We start from the raw sequence: 21,024 nt of genomic DNA on the forward strand, positions 1-21,024 counted from the left end.
CAACAAATCAGTTGACACTGTTGATCCTAAAGAACAGAAGAAACTTTCTGTGCATTTCTGGTATCTGAAAGTCACGGAGAGAAACAATCCTCATCTATGCCTAACGTCTTACTGTAGTTCAAAATGAAATTAAATAATCACATTTGTTGGCAATAAGTTCTCCACAATGTAGCATTAGTTGTGAATTTAGTAAGTGTGCCAGATTAGGAGTGAAGAGTTGCTGGTACCTTGCTTACTTGCAGAAGTACATTTTGGTTTTGTCTTTTATTTTTCCTCCTAAATTGTGCAGTGGCCCCTCCCTAGTAAGTGATTTACTATCAGGCTTTGAGAAAACACCTAAGGTCCATTTCTGACCCTCAGCTGAAAGGCAATATTACAAACACCTTATATATACACATGTGTGCACACAAACACACACACATCCATATATATAAAAATCAGTGTTCCGGTTTTTTTGTTCTCATTTCCTATAATTTTCTTTGGTTCAAAGTCCGAGCAAGGAAATTAAGAGGACCAAACAAATGGATCATTCTCCAAACACTTCCATCACTACACATCACTAACTGGAAGGCTTGCATCATCCAGATCCACAAGGCCAGGATCCTGTTCCTGAGTGCCATTTTTACTTTGGGGTTCCGAGAAGCCCCCTTCAGTCACTTTGGAAGCTGATTCTCTTGGAGCGACAACCTGGATCTTGTAGCTCCCTGGCCTGGCCTTGGTAAAAGACTCGTGAAATCCTCGCTTCTCCAAGGCAGGGTATTTGGCGTGAGGGTTTGGGACCAGAGGGCTGCCGTGAGCGGCTGTGGAATGTGAGGAGGCTGGGGCTGGGATGGCAGAACGGAGAGCATGGTTGGGTTCGGAAGAAGACTCGGGATGCTCCTGGAAAAAGAAGAGCAGGTGTCAGATGAAGCCATTGACATCACGTTGGGAAGATGCAGTTTCAGATTTTGCTCTTAGAGAAAACAATAAAATCAAGACAGAAAATACACAAAGCAAAGCATCAGCCACAGCAGCAGGAGGCAGGTGCTTTCTCGAGGCGGTGTGTTATTAAATGTGAGCTTACAGCAGTATGTGACACAACATCAGGTTCTTCATTTGAAGAAATTGTATTTCTCAAATCAAGCTCAGCAGCAATTTAGACTTTATAATATAGTCCAGCAAATTGAGGCTTCTTGTTTTACTATATTAAGTAACCTTTTGAAGACAGGCATTTGAAAGTGACACCTTTCCAAGAGCAAAATGTATTCAAACACACTCATATACATCAGGCACTCCTATCCTAAATCCTGAAGTAATGAACATTTTACTGTTCCCTCCTCATGGGGTTCCAATCTCTCCGGGGACCAAACAAAAATAGTGACTACCTTATGCTATCAAGACTGGATGACAGTATTACAATTTCCAAGGTTAATGGAGCTAGAAAAGAAACTGATTTTGAAGCTATTCCTTCTGATTGCCAAGTTATTTTCTTGTGTTTATTATTATTCACTGCCATTCTGTTGGCCTTTACATATAGCTATTAGATTGATACTGTGGAACTTATCATCCACCGGTTACTTATTGATAGGAACAAGTTCCCAGACTACCTAGGAACCATTTAGATGTCTACAGCATAGGCACAGAGTGCCATTTTACATGTCTTAGGATATCCTGTCTGCCGTACATCTCCAGAACAAAACATTCCTTAGCTTCTGCATCACATCAGTTCTGTCAGGATGTCCCAAAACCCTAGGGATATCTAAAGCAGCGCTGGATACAGTTTTAAGTGATGTTATCAAGTGATACGTGGGATGATGCAGTGAATACTTCACTCTGCATGCATTAAAGGCAGAGGCTGCCACTTCTGCCATCACTAGCATTTGGACATGAACTAAACTGCAGACCCATGTGTGTACACAAGTCAAGTCACTTTTCAAGCACATATATTAGCAAAAAACCCATCACAGATGTGTGTCCAAGATGTAAATATACATCCTAAATGAAATACTTATTCTTTCACTGCAGTTTCCCAAGTTTTAGAATGCTATGACATGAGGTCATGAATTTAATCATAATTTATAAAAAGAAATACAGTAGTCCCTGGCAGAATCCAGTAACTAATACTACTGGGTGAAGGAGCTGTGCAACTTGTTTTGGACTTCAGTTTTGTGCTGAGTTTCAGTGAAGTCTTTCACATTATTTACATTGCCTTATTTCACACCTGACTTGATACTCCAATTCAAGAAAACCGTATCATTCAGTGATTTACCTACTATTCTTATTTTCAATAACTTTAGTTCAACAAATAGCATAAAAGTAAGGCATATGAGGACAATATGTCTATAAATTGAGCTGAAGGACACTCAGATTTTACTACCCACACTGACTGTAATTTCACAGTTAAAAGACTATGCTGCTGATTACTCCTAAGGTGGGCTGCTTTGAACAGTGTACCAATTACACATTGTAATGCTTCTATGTTGTAACGCATCGTTTCATGCAGAGACTTAGAAGCCATGCAAATCAGGCTACAACATTATCCTTCCAATTGCTAGAGTTACAATGTGCATGTTTTTCTGTGCACGCATCTGTATTAGTTTGTGGGTAGCTTAAATCTCATTTTGCTTTTGCGCAGTTTCATAAAACAAATGGAAAGTAAAATGGAAATATGAACTCTCATGCAAATTAGGTTTAATACTTTCCTCTTACAATGACATCACATAACTTATGTTTAAATACACAGTATGCTTTGAAGAATAAAGACATGGTTTTGCCAGTTTTAATTCCCAATTATTTTAAAAGCAAGAAAAAACAGTGCGAACCTGTAAGTGAATGATATAATTTATGAGTTAGTTTTCAGTAATGGTAATGACAACAGGTAGCCATACTTTTAGTTTTTTATAGTGCAAATTAGTCTCTAGCCCTCTGTTAAGAAGGCAAGTTTACATGAGAGCCCACATACGTGCTGCATTCACCAGTTCTTGATGTATACCTCTGTATACAAGGATTCGACAGCCTTCTGGCCTGCCGCATCTGGAACACAGTGCAAAGCTAAGATTAGAGTAACCTATACTTGGGGAAAGAAGAGAAGAGAGGGAAAAAGAAAGAAGTGATGCAGACAGTAATAGCTAGATTGCTCAGTTAGCCCCACAAAAAAAATAAGCATACACAAAGAACAGTTATCTGCATATCTTCATTCCCCCAAACAGAAACAAGTTTTATGATGGGGAGTTGTATTTCGAAGCACGAAGCAGCTCCTGGCTGTGAAAACTAATGGAGAGTTTAGATGGAGTTAACAGAAACACTGAATCAATGCAAACGTGTAGTCAAAAGCCAGATTTAAATTCTCAGATTTCAGATGATGGGGGTAATGATATTTTCAGCTTACTACAAAACACTCCCTAGCCAGAAAGTGAAAACCACAGCTTGCAACATCTGAACTGGAAAGTACTCAATGTGTTAAATCCAGACATACTTGAAGACTGTTACTGTGATACCACAGTAACCTTTGCTGCTTTTCACAAGCTCATGTACTTTGTACTGAACATCTAATGCAGTTTAAATGCATGAAGTGTTGGCATCCACATGGCTTCACAAATATTAAGCTCTGTCACAGTGTCTCAGTTCAGTAAAGCTTGGTGGTGTTCACGCTACGTTTCCAATAGTAGAAACTAATTCATGCGAGCAGAGATCTGTTAGAGAAGTTACTTTGACTCTGTATCTGCATATACAATAGACTATCAACAATAGAAAATGACAATTTAGCAGTGAGAGTTGTTTAAAACAAATTAGGATGTTGCCAGTTGATTGCAAAATTCTGCAACCAGCAGAAACACCTCGCAGGAATTAGAATGTTTCAATTTTACTTCCAAGCTAGTAGTAGTGACTAAGATCCTACTGCATTCAGAAGACTTTTTCTAGGTTAGCAGTTGCATTATCTACATGTTCAAGACAATACAATGCACGTAATGTTATATATACAGGTAAGACTTAGATAAGTGCTCAATTTAAAACACAACATATTTTATGCCAGTCTGTATGAAAGTTCATGCAAAGATATCATGTTACTACAGGACAGGATAGAGGACAGGTGAGAGGGGAAAAATAAAACCATTAGAACTTTATGTGCACAAGGGAACATCAACTAATCACATTTTCTCTGAAGTTCAGAGTAACATACGGAAGCTGCTGATCTTCCAGGTCCCCGCTGTGCTACAATGGCCCCAGAAATTGCTTTTATCCAACTGTGCATATCTTCTGGACTGTCCGCCTGGATCAAACAACATGCATTGTATTTAACATGATCAACTTGCAAATGTCCCAGTGTCCTGACCATCTGCATTAAAATGACAGCCTTACCCTACTTCAGTAGTCTGTTATTTAAGAAATGGAAGTCCCTGTGGCTTTAACCCTGGCATTTCTTACAATCTCACCCTGAATTTACTATATGTATATAGCTATATACAGTATTAAGCAAGAAGTATTTTTATACTATTTGCATACTCCAGACTCAAAGCTTTACTTCCAGCAAACAAAAAAAAAAAAAATAATCAAAGCACCCACAGAAATTCTTACAGATCTGACTCCTCTTAAGCAGATTTTGGCCAACAACATAACTTCTGTACTCTTCAGTCACTGCTGCACTTTACTTCTGTGAGGTATTTACTGAAGAGTTGCAGTCAAATAAAAACCAGTCTCTGTTCGGGGTCAGCTGTACATTTACTTAGCACAACAATCCAGCACAGATGCAAGACGAACACTGAATACCAAGGGTGCACTGGGATAAAGGCAGATCAAAAGCTAAAGCTATGTCCTAATTAGGCTGCAGCTTTATTAAACTAGAACATCCACCCAGCAAGAAGCATCTGCAACATGTCAGTTATACTCAGCTCATAACTCAGCATCTGGCACCACTGCCTGTATTAGACTATACAGACCTTTCTGATCCTATAAGGGAAACTCTTATTTCCAGTACTATGAGCATCACATTCCCATGTAGCTAGGAAAAGCAAGTCTTTGTGATTTGTAGAAGGTAACATGGTAAGGATGCAGTGGATAAAGTGCACATGGATCTACATTACTAAATAGGTATGGATATCTAAATGTTGCTGTGCTTTAGTAGGTATTTTAATGTGGAAACTAACTTGAATTTGAGAAATCTGTTACTAGATCTAAAAATCCAGTACTTCAGAATAAAAGATTTAATATATAGAGTTGATCCTACAGAATGTGAAGACCCAAATGCCAACAAAATCACATTAGGATTTATTGTTCAGTATTTTCATACACTACCAACACAACACTTGCTCTTATGGGGAGGATTTCTTATATGCATCTTTCTGAAATGTAACAGAAATCACAGTCCTTCTGAAAATCACAGCAGAGTTAAGTACAACTTTAAAACCAAAACAGCAGTGCTGCTTTGCTTTGACTATGGTAGTCTCTTTGTTTTGCCCAAAGTTTAAAAAACAGAAATTACCTGTACATAAAAGGTTCGAGAAGTTGTTACAATTTCAAAGAGATTGTCTCTCATCATTATATCACTGTAAATGAAGCACAAAAATAGTTCAACAGCAAGTACAACTTTCCCACTTTATTTTACAGAGACTTTAGGATGTGCAGAAAGCATTTGTGGTCTGAAGACCTCTGCATCTCCTTATCACTCTACTGTTGGTTTTTTGGTAAATACCAAATAGGAAAAAGAAAACCAGCATCTCTTAACTCATTTTAGCCCCAAGACTCTTCAGTTTATCAATGGCATGTGTGATACTATATCCATTTTTAATTGGAACATTCTAAAGCATATGTTACATTGAAAAACATTATTCTAGTCAAATTTTTGTAAGTTTCACATATATTTTGTTTATGTCTTCACAAAGTATTAGTCCTAAACAGTAGCCTGGTAAAGAAACCAAACTCAATATCCATCATAACTACTACAAAGGCAATTCATTCCTTTGTGTATTGCCATTTGGTGGGATGGAAACTAGAGGAGGAATAGCGTTCTCATCTAAATTCAGACACTTAACATAAGGTAATAGCCTCTGAAGGTTTAGAGATTATAGAAGCAGAATAGAGACTCATAAAATTGCTGCCTCAAATCAGACTGCACCCATGCATCTCTAACTCATGACTGCATGATATCCCTTTGTTCCACCCTTGCCCAATGCATTTACATTCTATTGAATGTTGCAAGTTTGAAACAGACACTAATAGAGAACCATCAAAACCAGTTTGATGCACAAACTGCCTGCTGTCCTAGAAATAAAGTATCACGCATGCATACACCAACTGAAGGTATCAAAGTTCTCTGTTGTTTCCAAGGAGCAGGCTGCTCATGACAAAGCAGTGTACTACATCCTACGTAACAGCATCAGTACTTCTCTCCTCACCTTTGTTTGCATTCCTGAACTTTATGGACCTCCTTAAGCGGTATGACCCTGAGAGGTTCCTTTTCCTGAAAAGAAGGCAAAGTATTTCAGTAGAAAATATCTAACAACTACAAGACAGTCAGAAAGCCAGAGGTCAGGACAGCTGACAGCAGCAGAGTTAGATAAATGAGACTTTCAAGGCAGTCACTTATGTAAAAGGTGGTGGCAACCTACATTGAAGCTGCTTTTGTAAGTATTAAACTAACAATGGTGCTTGCAATGAAGAAGAAGCCAAATCAAGAAGTAAATAACACAAAATCATTCATTCACCTTACTGTAAAGAAAGACAACCACCCCTAAGCAGACCAGAAAACTGAATCTGGCCTCAAGCAGCTTATTTCAGTACAATGATCATTATATATATTTGCTATGAAATGCTACAATACAGGATGCTTTGCACTGACATGGCTTTAAATAAGATGAACTGTATCCTAGGCTCCATATAATTAAAAATAACAGACAAATCAGTTGTACCAAAAACCTGTAACAGAGCATGAATTCTTAAAGCATATGAAAATTCTGTTACTGTAACAAAAACAAGTGTTACAATTCTGTCAAAGTGTCACAAAGAGGAAAAAAGTGAGAACATTCAAGCAGAAATACTTTCACTTTTGCCATGACAACGTGATGTCACACATACTATTATTTTCCTGTGGTTGTTGCAGTCAAACACAAACAAACCCAACTTACTTTACCTCCTACTGTGTCTTCTTTAAGCAATGTTACAATGGGTGACTTCAGCTTCAGCTTATGGTCAAAACAAAAGCTGTCAGCTCTGAATGACTCTCTCTACAGTTTCTATTACATATATTTAAGAGATTAATGTCGTTAGAGCAAACAGTGAATGTCACCTAAATATAACCATCCTCAAATGTCAGTTTTCATTAGATCACTTGTCTCTATAGCAGATCAAATGTATGTATTATAGGCAATGAGTCAGAATTGTGTTATGCTGAAGCTTTAACAAACATAATGATGCAAGACCAAACTCCTGCTACTGTTTACTCTCTCATCAAAATAAAACAAAAGTTCTCTTCAGAAACAGCCTAAAATGTGGGTTCTTGACATTTTGTATCTTACAATTGGCCTCTAAACTCAAATTTACATAATTCCTACTACTCTGCAACTCAAACTTCATTCCTTAGCTACATATTTTCCCATGCTTAGTAAGTGTGGGATTCCTTAGGGGAAAACAGACTGCATCCAGTACCAGCCACTTGCCTGAATGCACTTAATATTTGGTCAAAATTAGTTAAAAGGTTGATGAGTGATGAGCGGGGAAGAAAGATCATGAAACCCAAACAAACTGTAAGTGTTGCTGCTGAACAGCTGAGTTCTTTGCCTGTCTTGGCTGCCCTGGTGACACAAGTGATGGGAAAAGATCCCATTATTTGTATAACAAACCACCCCACTATTCTAACTTGAAATTAAGAACAGCAAGATGACAGTTTTGTCTCTCCAGTGGCCAGGAACACAATTAGTGAGTGCAAAGTGACATAAGATGCTAATACAAACATCAGGGTGATTGTACAATACATCCTATTCCTCTTTATCAGTGCCCTACAGAGAGATCCCCAAAGAGAAGACTGAAGTCCAAGTTAACAGCCACCTTATTAGTTTTTTCCCATTCATGGAAAGTTATTCCAGCCCACAGTTCAGAGCTGCAGTAGCAGCACTGCACATTTTTCATATACAAACATATTTCTTCAGATTTTCTTGCAAGTATCACTGGATAACATTGGAAAACAACACATACTGGAAAACTTACCAGTTCAGACTTAAAATATCCTATTGTGTTTTCATCTAACTGAAAGTATCTTCTCTTCCAGTTCTTCATCTGTTAAAGGAAAATATAAGAATTATAGAATCGTAGAATAGTTCGGGTTGGAAAGGACCTTAAGATCATCTAGTTCCATCACCCCCTCTGCCATAAGCAGGGACACCACACACTAACCTATGCCGCCCAAGGCTCTGTCCAGCCTGGCCTGAAGCGCCTCCAGGGTTGGAGCATTCACAACTTCCTGGGGCAACCTATTCCAGTGCCTCACCACCCTCACTGTGAAGAACTTCTTCCTTATATCTACCCTAAAGTTCCCCTGTTTAAGTTTAAAGCCATTCCCCCTTGTCCTACCACTACAGTCCCTAACGAAGAGTCCCTCCCCAGCATCCTTGTAGGTCCCCTTCAGATACTGGAAGGCTGCTATAAGGTCTCCACGCAGCCTTCTCTTCTCCAGGCTGAACAGCCCCAACTTTCTCAGCCTGTCTTCATACGGGAGGTGCTCCAGTCCTCTTATCATCCTCATGGCCTCCTCTGGACTTGCTCCAACAGCTCCATGTCCTTTTTATGTTGAGGACACCAGAACTGGACACAATACTCCAAGTGAGGTCTCAATTCATATATAACATGTAAATATATTTGTATTTTATATATTAGGCTTCTATTTATAATTTCAACTTATAATTCTAGTTCATATTTCTAATATGTGATATTATATAATTCCTATTTATAGTTATTAATCTATCATGTTTATTTGCAGTATATCACAGACTGGTTTTGGTTGAAGGGACTTTAAAGCTCAGCCAGTTCCAACCCCCTGCCATGAGCAGGGACACTTTCCACTAGAGCAGGTTGCTCAAAGCTCTAATTTATTGAGACGTGTGATGTGTATTAATATAATGTCTCCAAAATAATTCTGCAAGACTTTATCCTATTAATTTATATTTTTTTTTAAGCTGCTAAAATTAAAGATTCTGGAAGCTATGTTCTGTTGTAGGAATTGTTCAGCTATCTCCTTTGAAGCTGTAGCAACCTAGCAGCACAAATACCCACTGGGAACGTTAAAAGACAGTACATGAAAGGTTTCTAGTTTATTTTTATAAATTTAAAAATAAGGAATGTTATAGAAGAAGCTTCATAATCCAAGATAAAATTAGCCTGAGAAGTCACGAAGCATCTTGCTAATCTGAACTATCTGTTCCTTCTATTAGCAAGGCATCATGTGAATAGTTCCACTTGTGTTAATCAGCCTGGCAGGTCGTATAATTCTTCCTCTGAACTGCAATATTAGCTTTTTTGAAGCATTTTAGTGATTTAAAAAGCATGCAGACATTGCACTTCTGCCTTAATTTAGCTGCTTCTAATATGGTAAATAAGGATCTCTATATTAAACTGCAGGACAAAATAATTCCTAGTGGCATACACTAACCATGATGGAAAAGCCTCTGTGCATTCACTTGTCCTCTCCAAAGTCTCCAACAATATAACACTGAAGAATGTTGTGAAAAGAAGTAATATAGCAATAAATTACATGCTACTGGAGGACGAGTTTTCTCTTTAGCCATCCTTAATGTTGTTGGTTGTGCTAAAGTTACTGGCAATTATGTCTTTTTTAACTATCTATTTGGTAAGTAAAACTACCACCTTAGGACCTTTGATTAGTGAAACATACTGATCTCAAATACTTACCACTGCTCCTTGTTTTACACAGTAACCAGCTTTGATAATAGCATTATCTGGGGGATGCTTAGCAGAAAAATAAGGAAGGTGACTTTGTGACCGTTTCAAATAATTCCTGTCACCCCCTTCACTGCACTCACTGGGTTCTTCTTTCTAGAAAAAAGCAGGAAAGTTCACAATACTCTCAGTTTTTTCTCTAAAGGTTAAAGAATAACTGTACTAGTTGTAATAAGGAAGAATGGCATCATTCCATGCTCATAAATCCCACTTCTAATTTGTTTGAAAGGACAAAATACTTCAACTGATATCTAGAGACAACTAGTGAGACTCTCAAGGGCTCTTGAGTACTTGGCAAGCTCCATTTAGAAACTAAAACAAGAAAGTGTTGGGTATCCTCAAGCAGTATTGACAGATACCCAATGAACATTACAGACCTAAACCCAAGATATATACATGTAATTAGAGCAAACACATAACATGACTAAGTGCAAAACACTAGAGGTGGCTACATCAGAGAAAAGTCTATTTCTAGGACCATAAGAAACATCAGAATCCACCAACTTAAAATCAGTTCAGGTCTATACATGTAATTTACATGATATTAATCCAATCTGTAACTGTTCAGCTCAGGGAACTTCCAGAAACAGATACAGTTCTGTATCTTTAACACTGCATAGATTCTTCTTCCATGAGCTTGTCCACTCTCAAACTCGGGCATCCATCCCATCTTTCAGCAAGGAGTACCTTATGTTTTATTACTCACTGAAAGATCTCCTTCCCTTTGTTTCACCTGGTTACACCACTACCTTTGTTTAAAAGCTCATAGATCTCATACTGGAACACAGTTGCACATGGACCAGTTATCCTTGAAATCCTTCTCTGAACCTTTCCAGTTCTTGTTTTTAAGGTGAAAACAAAACTGGTCACAGTAATCAAAGTCTGGTCAAAGACAGGATTTATACAGCAACAAAGATGTTTGCTGTGCAGTTCCTTATTCTTTTTCTAGTAACTCCTAGTATTTATGGGGTTTTTCCTCCACTGTTACTGAACACTAAGATGTTTTCAGAGTGTGACCATAACTCTAAGCTCTCAAGTGGAAATGGTTATTTCACAATCCAGTATTTTCTGTAACAACTAGGATTGTTTTTCCCAAAATCCCTTACATCATATTTATTTTCACTGAATTTCACTTATTTGCCCACACATGCCATCTCATAAGGCCCTTCTGCAATAGTCTAATTTGCTGTCATTCCTATTACCTCTAATAATATTGTGTATATACAAGCAGCTGACATTATCACCTCCTTTCTTTGCCCACTTTTCCTGGCAGTCAAAAAAGACGGAACTTTGGCATTGTTACCACCAAGAGTTCATTTCACACACACAAAAAGATGTTTTCAGCATACTAACCAATATCTCTGAGCAAACCGCCCCCCCATACTCAAGTAATTATTTGTAATCTTGTATAATTTTTGTATAAAAGGAATAAAATCCTCAAAAAAACCCCAGCTTCCCCTAACAAATAACAGCCCGCTCGTTTGAAGCGTATTGGTATTACCTGGGTAGGTGTAATGATAGGAACACCACCAACAATTTCTGTCCTGTAAGAGACTTGCTTCTTTCCACCTGGACTTTCAGCTTGACGATTTGCATTATCCATCTGACAGAGAGGATCAGACTGCTTTGGTACCTGAAAGTGAAATATTGTAATTAAGCTCAGTTTTATGAAGACCTAAAAAAGCTCTAATCATTACTAAAGATTTTTTCATTTGATTTTCAGAAAAATGTTCTCTAATTATAAAAGGCTAGAAACAGCTTACATGAAAGTCTGTTGCAATGGCTATGCTTTGGTTCTTGGAAGATGTGGTGGTGTCTTGACCATTTCACCAGGTGTCTTGACATCTAAAAACCAATTCCCAGCTATGCCATAAGTGCTATAGTTGATCTTCAAAAAGCACTGCTAATCTGTAGAAGAACTGGGTCTTTATTTTTCACTTGCTTTCAGTTTTAGTAGCAGATACTTTAGACTGAGGATGCCCCAGAGCAGCACAGTATGGCCACAAATATGGGGTTACAGCACTGAGACTTGTATCAAAGTAAGACACCTGAGCAGTGTGTACTCATATTCCAAGACTTGGCATGAAGACTGTGTGTACTATCTCCATGAATCCTGCATATATTGCTAAACTCTGTCCAAAATCAGCATAACTATTTCTATTATTAGCTAATTCTCTCAAATGTGGAACTAAAGCAATCAAAACACCACAGGAATTTAATTTCCCAATACGTGTTTTGATCTAAAATGTTTACTCAAATTTGAGTTTGTGCAAGAAGTAAATACCTGTAACTCAAGAAATGCACTGACTGGCTACCTAAGACATTTATTTATCATCTCCTTTCACCCCTAATGTTAATATAGTAAATTTGAAGCAACTTCAACAAGAAGATATCAAGAGTCTCACACCAAAATATTCCAGCCAGCAACTTGTTGGATATTTACACAGGACATGCAGATTCCTTCAGAAAGGGACACGCAAACGGTCTTTACACAGTGAGTTGCCATCCAAAACTGTGGCACATTCAGAAGTTGAAGCTGAACTGACCTAGACAAAAACAAAGCTACTTTATAGTCTGCTGTGATTCTAGTTCCTATGCCCAGGACTGCTTAATTTACAGAAAAACAGCCTGCAAAGAAGTACAAACAGTCCTGAGAGCCTGGGACAGCTACCCCCTTCACTTGGCCAAGTGAAGGCACCACTCAGCAGCTTCTCAGCTGTGGTGTCCGGCTCATTCTCACTTCCACCAAGGAACAGCCTTGCACAACACCCAGCTTTGCCAGCACAGGTAAAAGGGAACTCTATTCACAGCCAAGTTTGGTGCTGAAGAAAACTCTCTCCTAGTGTGCACAGATCATTGGCCTCAGCCTTTCAAGAGAAAGGGGTTGTAGCTACAGCTTTATGGGTAAGTGCTTCAGTTGTCAAACTCCTACTTAAAATGTTACAGACCAACTCCACAACCACCTTCTGACAGGAGTGCATTTTCAAACAGCACTCAAACGGGTACACAATGTGCTAGACTGCAGAGGTTCATAGTTATTTTGAAGTTATCAGCACTCATAGTACTGAAAAACGCAAGAAGTCTTGGAGGATTACGATCTACAGCAAGTAATGCTCCTGTGAAAATTAAGAATTGAATGATCTTGGTTTGTTCCTTCAAAGGCAAAAAATTAGAACTTGCAGACTAAATTCTAACCTGATGCAATTAATTCTTTATTCACCCTGTTTCTTGAGCTGGCAATAACTCAATCCTGGTTGTGGTGTCCTCCTTATGAAAAACCCAAGCGAGAAGGCTTTGAGTTTCTGTTCTTTTTATTTATTAATAGTAATAACAGTTTTATACCTCAAAAAAAAAGGGCTACACTAAAACACCACAAACAACTCATGGAAACATCCTTAGATAACTTAAAAATGAGAAAGTTGCTGATAACAAACATGAATGGGTGTATCCATGCTCAGAACCCCTTCTTTGTAAGGGAATTCTCTCAAAACAGTTGTCATCACTTCCCAAAACTGGAGAGAAACAAAACCGTAACTTCTGCCTCCTGCAAAGACTGAGGTAATATGTGGGATTTCCTATCATGTGATAACCAGCTGCCCTAATGCAAACCAGGAAAGTAATTTAATACTAATCAGAAGAATGCATTAATGTTTCTTTGACTGGATCTTACTTGAAACAAGGAAAGAGCCTTTGGAACATGGCTCGTGTTTGCTCAGTAGTTTAGTGATACCTTAAGAAGAACTTTTGACAGCAGGCAAATGCATGTGTATCTTCTCCCTGCTTGCAAGTTTCTTCTGGATATTTCAATTAATATTAAATGTGTATGATTAATTTAAAATTATCAGAAACTGTTATATGCTGTAATGAAAAAGAGAATCATATCTTTGTTCTAAAGCAAAAAGTAACAAATTCAAGTTTGGGAGAGTTCTGCACACTCTTCCAAGTCTTGGAAAGCCAAGCCAAGAATTGTTTGTAGAGATAAAGAACTACTGTAGCATAAAAAACTGTAGGCAAAGCACATTTAAGCATCTTGAGACAGTCACCATTTGAAAGCATTGCTAAATAGCAACAAAAGCACTTACTGTGATTTTGGTAGCTTTGTTCAGAACATTCACCCATTCAACTAGGTCCTGCTGATCATTGGCTTGTAGAAAGTATTTTCTCATCCCTGCATTCATAACTGTTGAAAACCATTATGAAAAGTTAACATTTGAGAGCAAAGTTAAGAACTTCATAGAATATTTGATGTCAGATTGAAAATCCGGTTGTATTTAAGCTGACACATTTTTTAGAAAAATCATCTTAAGCTACATACATGCACTTGACAGACTTAATCTATTCTACAAGAAACCCCCTATTTCTCTTCTCTATTTTCTAAGCATCATACAGAATGTCAAATTCTTTTTATTCCATAGAAAAAGCCTTGAATTTTATCAGAACTTTGTACAGCTCCATTTCCCTTTTCTCAATTTCTGTAAGCACCAAAGTTTTACACTGGGACTTCTATAGGTTTCCCCTGTTAATCCTATGACCAGTATCTGTTCCCCTTTGCAACAAACTCGATGTTACTATGATAACTACTATTTTTTCTTTAAAGGTGTGGAAAAATCAGTATTGATTACTAAGTATTTGATACTCAGGACCAAACAACTTTAAAATAGCCAGAACATAGAAGTTTATTTTTTATCTACTTGGCAACACCTAGCTTACCTTTATCCAAAAAGGACAAACATATTTCTGTGTACCAGTACAAACACCATGGTTAGTTTTCTCACAAATTCTAAGAACTTCAGTTGAAATTAGTATTAGGGTGAACAGTAACTAAAACCTTCTCAGAACTTTAAAGTCTGAACAGATTTCACTGCTCTACCTATAACATAACAGTTCTTCAGGTCATTGCTAACAGCAAACGCATGCCAGGAACAGATGCTTTTTACTCTTCTATCATCTTTCTCCCCAAAGAGGGTGAAGCAAACATGATTAAATACAAATATAAACTCAAAATACAGAACTGTATAATGAGCTGACTGAAACAACTCCCACTATTTGAATAAAAAGACAATAAATGTAAATTTTTCCTCTAAAAAGCATCAAAACCACTTTAATAAATCAGAAACATTCAAAGCTTTCAGCTAGCATCTTGGATCATTGAGGCTTTTTAGAGCTGGCCCACTAACAAGAACAACTTTACAGCTGGCAAACACAAACACCTCCCCACATGCATGTGCAGAGGAATCTGTAAATGGCACTGAATTAACACACTAGGTGCTAGTCTAAAATCCTTGAAGCCTTACACATTGTAGGGGTGATTTACCAAGTGTTTTTCATGAGCTTCAACGCAAGAGACTACACAAGTCAGGCAGAGTGGCCTTCTCCGGGCCTGTACAACACTCCACATGGTAAAGGACACCTTAAGTAACTGTCTTAAACCTTCAGGCATTTTCAGTACCTTCACCTCAGCTAGAAGTCTTACATGAATGCAGCCATAACCATAGAGAATGGTTATTCTTAAACAGAGCAGAGGCTGATTCCAGTCTCTATACACACTTCGTGAACGTCAAATGCTTGTCAAAAAAAGGTTGGAATTATATTAAATTCTGGGCAAATTACTTATAAGGGGTTTTTATGATCATCTAAAGCTTTACTCAAGTTTCAACAAGTTTAAGTATCAAACTAACAGGTACCCAAAGCAAATTTTCTCCAGTGCAGCAAGAGAGGCTGAAATTTAACAAGAGCACTGGCTGACTGTATTTTTAGATTAATTCTTTTATCAGTAATACAGATTGAAATAGTTAAATTACTTGTCTTCAGAGCTGACAAGCATGCCATGCTTTTGAAAACACCCAGCATTTTCCATTAGCTTATTAATGCCTCAAAAATGTCAAGCATCTGAAAACCAGCTCTCACCTACTCCTCACTGAACTGCAGTATGAAAAACCACAAGAACACCTTATGAAGAAGCCAACATTTTAAAGCTATACACTTCCAGCTACATCTAGTGAATTACACAACATTGTATTTGGTTTTGAAGAATGTACTTGATGCACATGCTGTGTGCAAGAACTTACCAAAACAGAACTCTGCCTTTGGCCTTAGCTTAGTTGCATCGCTAACCTAGTGAGGAAATTCAGATTATAAATATCACTGTGCATACAAAATGTACATCAGATACCACATTTTTTCTCTTTCAAGTGGCTACATTTGAAGATCAGCAGCACAGCAAGCTTGCTAGATATAAAGATATAACAAAATATACTACATAAAATTCAGTTCAAGATGTGCAACCTATGGTAAGAAACAGCTTCCGCCATATGTTCCTGTTCCTTAAGTTTAAGGATTCATTACCAAATGTTGAAATCTGGAAAAATAACACTTCTACTTTTAACACTTGTATTTCAAAATTCTACATCTCAACTGAACTGAAGATTCAAGGACATTTCATACTGTCAAGGACATCAGTTGTATTTTGGTTCATTAACATGAAAATACTAGCGGCCACTTTTCTTCGGGAGTCCCTGAAATGTTGCACTGCTGGGGGGAAGAGAAGCAAGTGTCCTGTTTTGAGAGAGGCACTGACATTTTTACACTACAGAGCACTTCTATCAAGGGTGAGGGAGAAGGCAAAGCAGCCTCTCACATCAAACCCTTTTCTGGGCCAGAAACAGGAAAAAACACATAGACATAACTAGAAAAACTATGGGAAGTTAGAGCATCCACCCAGGAGGCACACTTGAGCTGCAGCAAAGGTGCACACAGGCACAGGCGACCACCCCTGCTCCCATTTAAAGTGAGACGCAAGGTTCTGAAGGGGACAACTGTGAGCTCTGGGCCAAGGTAAGCCCAGAAGGAAAACAGGAAGGACATAAACAGGTCTCCACGGACACTTCTGTACTCATGATATAAGCAGCTCCAAGAATATCTTCTACAGGAATAAGAAGTAAAATGGAAGGTGGGAAGATTCAGTAGGACAAGAAAAGCAAAGGAAAGATGAGAAACGAGCAGAAAACCAAGAGGAATCAGTTATTTTTCCCCACTTATTTGTTAATACAGTTTCTACTACAAATTTAATAATGGAGACTTTCTTAGTTCAGTTTTCTTTCAGACATATTTGCATGTGAGTGTACACAGAGTGTAATGAACTAAGTAAAAGTTAGAAACTTTGCTGGTCTATTAAAGAACATTATTACTTGCAAATTATCACACCCAAAGACTTAATCTTCCACTTCATAAAAAGCCTGTCTTTTCTCCAAGACTAATTGGAATTCAAATACTTATAAAGAACTGAAACATACAGTTCAGAAATATTAATTCCATGCAGCACAAAGAGCTGTCATTTGAAACCACAAACCAGACACAGACAACAGGGTAATGAGTCTGTTCTTATTTTAACCTGGTACCACTGAAGTGTCTGTGACACTTCTCTAGAACTCAGGAGCAGCAGACAAGCCAAAAGCTTTCCATGCACTATGTAAAAGGCATCTGAAGTTGTCTAAAGTTGAGGACTTCAGTAGTTCTCACCAATAATTTAGCACCAAGTGTCTTACATCTTACCTTTGAAATATAGGTAAGTTTAATGACTCCCACAGGTGGAGATCCAGAGGGAAGATTCTGCAACAAATCATATGTTACTAAGTGAAACTAGTTTATTCTAATCTCATAGTCAGTGTTTATGCATAAAAAGCAAATAATTCCCCAAACAAAAAGAAAATCCTACGTGTTTTTATAGACAATACACAATGTATGCTTGGAACAGAATCTAAACTACTTGTTTATTGTACACACATCTGTTAATCCACTAAAAACAGAAAGACCACTAGGAACAATACAAATAGTAATTGTTTCAGAGGTTTATGTATTTTACTAGAGGAAAAAGGATTCTTGCAGGTCTGCATCCAGGAAATCCGGAAAGAATACTTTTTCCTTAACAGATGTTGGAGTCTTATGTATTTTGACCAGGGCAGGCGGAAGGGACAAGAAGTGACATTCATCTATTATGTCAGATACTTCAAAGGCTGTCTTACATATTTTCCAAATGGATTGAAATATCACAGTCTTTTCGTTTAATACTAAAGTCATTGCAGGGAAAGACCATGACACTTCCTAAAGCTGCAGTTAAGCCTAAAATATATCCAAAAAAGGAACTCTCCATTGTTTTTACATCCTTGCTTAACATACTATTTAGTCTTAACATTAACATTAGTATTCACAATTCTTAGTAACTTAGAAAGACAAGAGTTAAAGAACTGAGCAACACAAAACATGGTTAACACTATCATTAATTCCGATGGAACAGTCTTCCTAATTTTATTCTGTTAAACAGTGTTGTTTTCCATATACTTTTTTCATAGAATCCTAGAATAGCTTTAAGTGACCTTAAAGCTCATCCAGCTCCAAGCCCCTGCCACGGGCAGGGACACCTTCCACTAGAGCAGGTTGCTCCAAGCCCCTGTGTCCAACCTGGCCTTGAGCACTGCCAGGGATGGGGCAGCCACAGCTTCTCTGGGCACCCTGTGCCAGCGCCTCAGCACCCTCACAGGGAAGAGCTTCTGCCTCAGAGCTCATCTCAATCTCCCCTCTGGCAGGTTCAAGCCATTCCCCTTGTCCTGTCATGGTCTTTTATGCTGCAGTATCATTCTTCCGACTACATGCCTCCCTGGAAGTCCTATGATCCTATACTGCATCTGCTTGCTAATCCTTTCCCCAGCTGAAGTGTCCTTCATTATTGCATAGTGCCTAATGTACTTGTATATCCCAAAGAGAAGCCTTAATGCTACCTACAGAGTCAGAAAGACAGACAAATACTGGTTTACGCTCCATTCATATATCAACAGTAAGAAGTGGGTTCTTACTATAGGCTTACTATAGACTGGTAACACTGAAATTTTTAAAAAAAGAGTTCTTTCCATTCTACTCAAATAAATTAACTTTTACTTTATCCAAATTATTTACATCCCAGCATATACTAGTTTTATATTAGGATAGTAGTGTGGTTATTGGTGGGCTTAAAACCATTATTTTCACAGCTACAAATAGAGCACTTCTTTTAGCAACAAAGAGCCCAGTGAAGTTCTGCACACACTGTAGACTCATCCTACACAAAGAGTTTCATCACTTCAAGGATTTAGAGTGGTCTCTAACAGTTGCTCTGCATTGCTCTTCAAAACTAGAACAGTGGAAGAAAATCAAGAAGCTTCAATGTGCCCCTTGCAAGGCACCCATTCACTTGTACATGAATGCTAACACCATAAAATACATAAGAAAGCCTAAATTAAAACCTCTGAGGTGTGCAGTACAAATATTAGTGTTAAAACTCTCTGGAATTTCAATTTCTACAGCATTTCAAGCTTTTGCCCACATGCCCTGGTTAGATCACAGGAGAAACTGAAGGAAAGAATTGCTTTGTCTCACTCACTGAGATCAAACGTTTGATCTCAGTGTTTGATCTCTTCTTTACAGAAATTCTTTCATTTTTCTCCTCAGTAAGAGCTGCTCTCAGCAACAGCTTCAGTCACAAGCCACATTCATGGGGCTGTGCACGGTTGAAACAGCTCTTTTTGCTGTTGGTTCCTTTGAACAGTAGATTTCTACTGCGTTTTAACTCTGGTCTTCCCAGCAGAATGGTACATTCTCCTGGCAGACTGACCCAGATCCCGTGCTTTCACTGCCTCTGCACCCAAACCTTAACCAACTATCTGTTCTCCCCTGTGCTAGAAAACACACTGATGCATGTACATTGTAAAAGTAGCTCTTACATAAAAGATGCTCTTCATCATGATGGATACAAGCTTTCCTCATTCATCTATCATTCATGCTGTATTGAAACTGCAAGCATCGCTATAAATTGCTTTTCAATGACTGGTTTTGTTGAGGTAAAATAATGTAAAACAGGCAACTGATCCATATAAGAAAAACTACAGTTTCACAAAAGGTTACAGGTGGATTACATGGTATGTGTAGTGAAACAAGTATGTAGTCTGGTTGTATCATACAGCACTAACTAGTGCCTGAGAGAACCTGTAATGAACGTTCAAGGCACTTAACATAAAATATAGTATATCATGATTCAAAACTAATGACTGATTTCTACATGGGATTATATACAGATTCCTGTCTCATCCCTAGATCTCCTGATAATACTTAGATTCCATATATTGGGAATTCACTGATGTTCGTAGAATCATAGTATGGTTTGGGTAGGAAAGGACCTTAAGATCATCCAGCTCCAACCCCCTGCCATGGGTAGGGACACCTTCCACTAGAGCAGGTGGCTCCAAGCCCCTGTGCCCAACCTGCCCTTGAACACTGCCAGGGATGGGGCAGCCACAGCTTCTCTGGGCACCCTGTGCCAGCGCCTCAGCACCCTCACAGGGAAGAAATTCTTCCTTATATCTAACCTGAACTTCCCCTGTTTCAGTTTGAACCCATCACCCCTTGATCTATCACTACAGTCCCTGATGAAGAGTCCCTCTCCAGCATCCCTGTAGCCCCCTCCAGATAGTGGAAGCTGCTTCGAGGTCTCCACACAGCTTCTCTTCTCCAGGCTGAACAGCCTCAACTTTCTCAGCCTGTCTTTGTATGGGAGGTAATTCACTGATGTTCAAGCTGCTGTTACTGTTTTACTACGAAGCTTGGGTTCAAACTTAAGTAAATTTGTAATCTGAAAATGTGGTAATTGATACGGCCAGAAAGCTGCCAAGAATATCTCACCTGTGGGTTATCCATGTACCACACCAGACTGTCTTCTCTTGTGTCCAGAATGAAGTACCGCCGCAGAAACTTCCCACTATTCTCATTTTCTTCAATATCCAGGAATCCACAGATGCGATTCTGACGATCCACATAAGGCATTTCTGACCCTGGACATCACACTGCAGAACAAAAAGCGTAGAAGTCAAGCAAAGTTCCTCCTTACTAATTTTAAGCCTGTTCTGTGCCTACCCATGACATTTTGAGCAGTTTCAACTCGTAGCTTAAAGAAGTTTCTGCAGAAGAGTAAGTGAAGCATAGCTGTTCCCCACCCCCGCTATCACCACTGAGTTTTTAGATAGGTCTTTCCTACTTCTTTGAAGCATATAATAAGAATATCTAACACCCTAAGCG

At 38.4% G+C, this 21,024-nt stretch overlaps 1 protein-coding gene across 2 annotated transcripts; it reads right to left on the reverse strand.

The window, feature by feature from the left end:
- Nucleotides 1–450: 450 nt before the first annotated feature.
- Nucleotides 451–20,796, reverse strand: PLEKHA1 (pleckstrin homology domain containing, family A (phosphoinositide binding specific) member 1). 2 transcript variants are annotated; one of them, XM_010020472.1, is made up of 11 exons: nt 20,632–20,796; nt 17,476–17,532; nt 15,993–16,038; nt 14,007–14,104; nt 11,426–11,557; nt 9,877–10,020; nt 8,179–8,247; nt 6,372–6,436; nt 5,459–5,522; nt 4,160–4,249; nt 451–879 (listed from the first exon to the last, which is right to left on the reverse strand). In XM_010020472.1, exons 1-11 carry the CDS (start codon nt 20,770–20,772, stop codon nt 550–552), a joined length of 1,236 nt encoding a protein of 411 aa, XP_010018774.1. In that variant the 5' UTR covers nt 20,773–20,796; the 3' UTR covers nt 451–549. The 2 variants fall into 2 exon arrangements, with proteins under 2 accessions (XP_010018774.1, XP_010018775.1); XM_010020473.1 differs by lacking the exon at nt 451–879 and adding an exon at nt 2,908–3,012.
- Between the last annotated feature and the right edge of the window lie 228 nt (nt 20,797–21,024).

The sequence above is a fragment of the Nestor notabilis genome, unplaced genomic scaffold (assembly GCF_000696875.1).
Source record: "Nestor notabilis isolate BGI_N333 unplaced genomic scaffold, ASM69687v1 scaffold13388, whole genome shotgun sequence".
NCBI lineage: Eukaryota > Metazoa > Chordata > Aves > Psittaciformes > Psittacidae > Nestor > Nestor notabilis.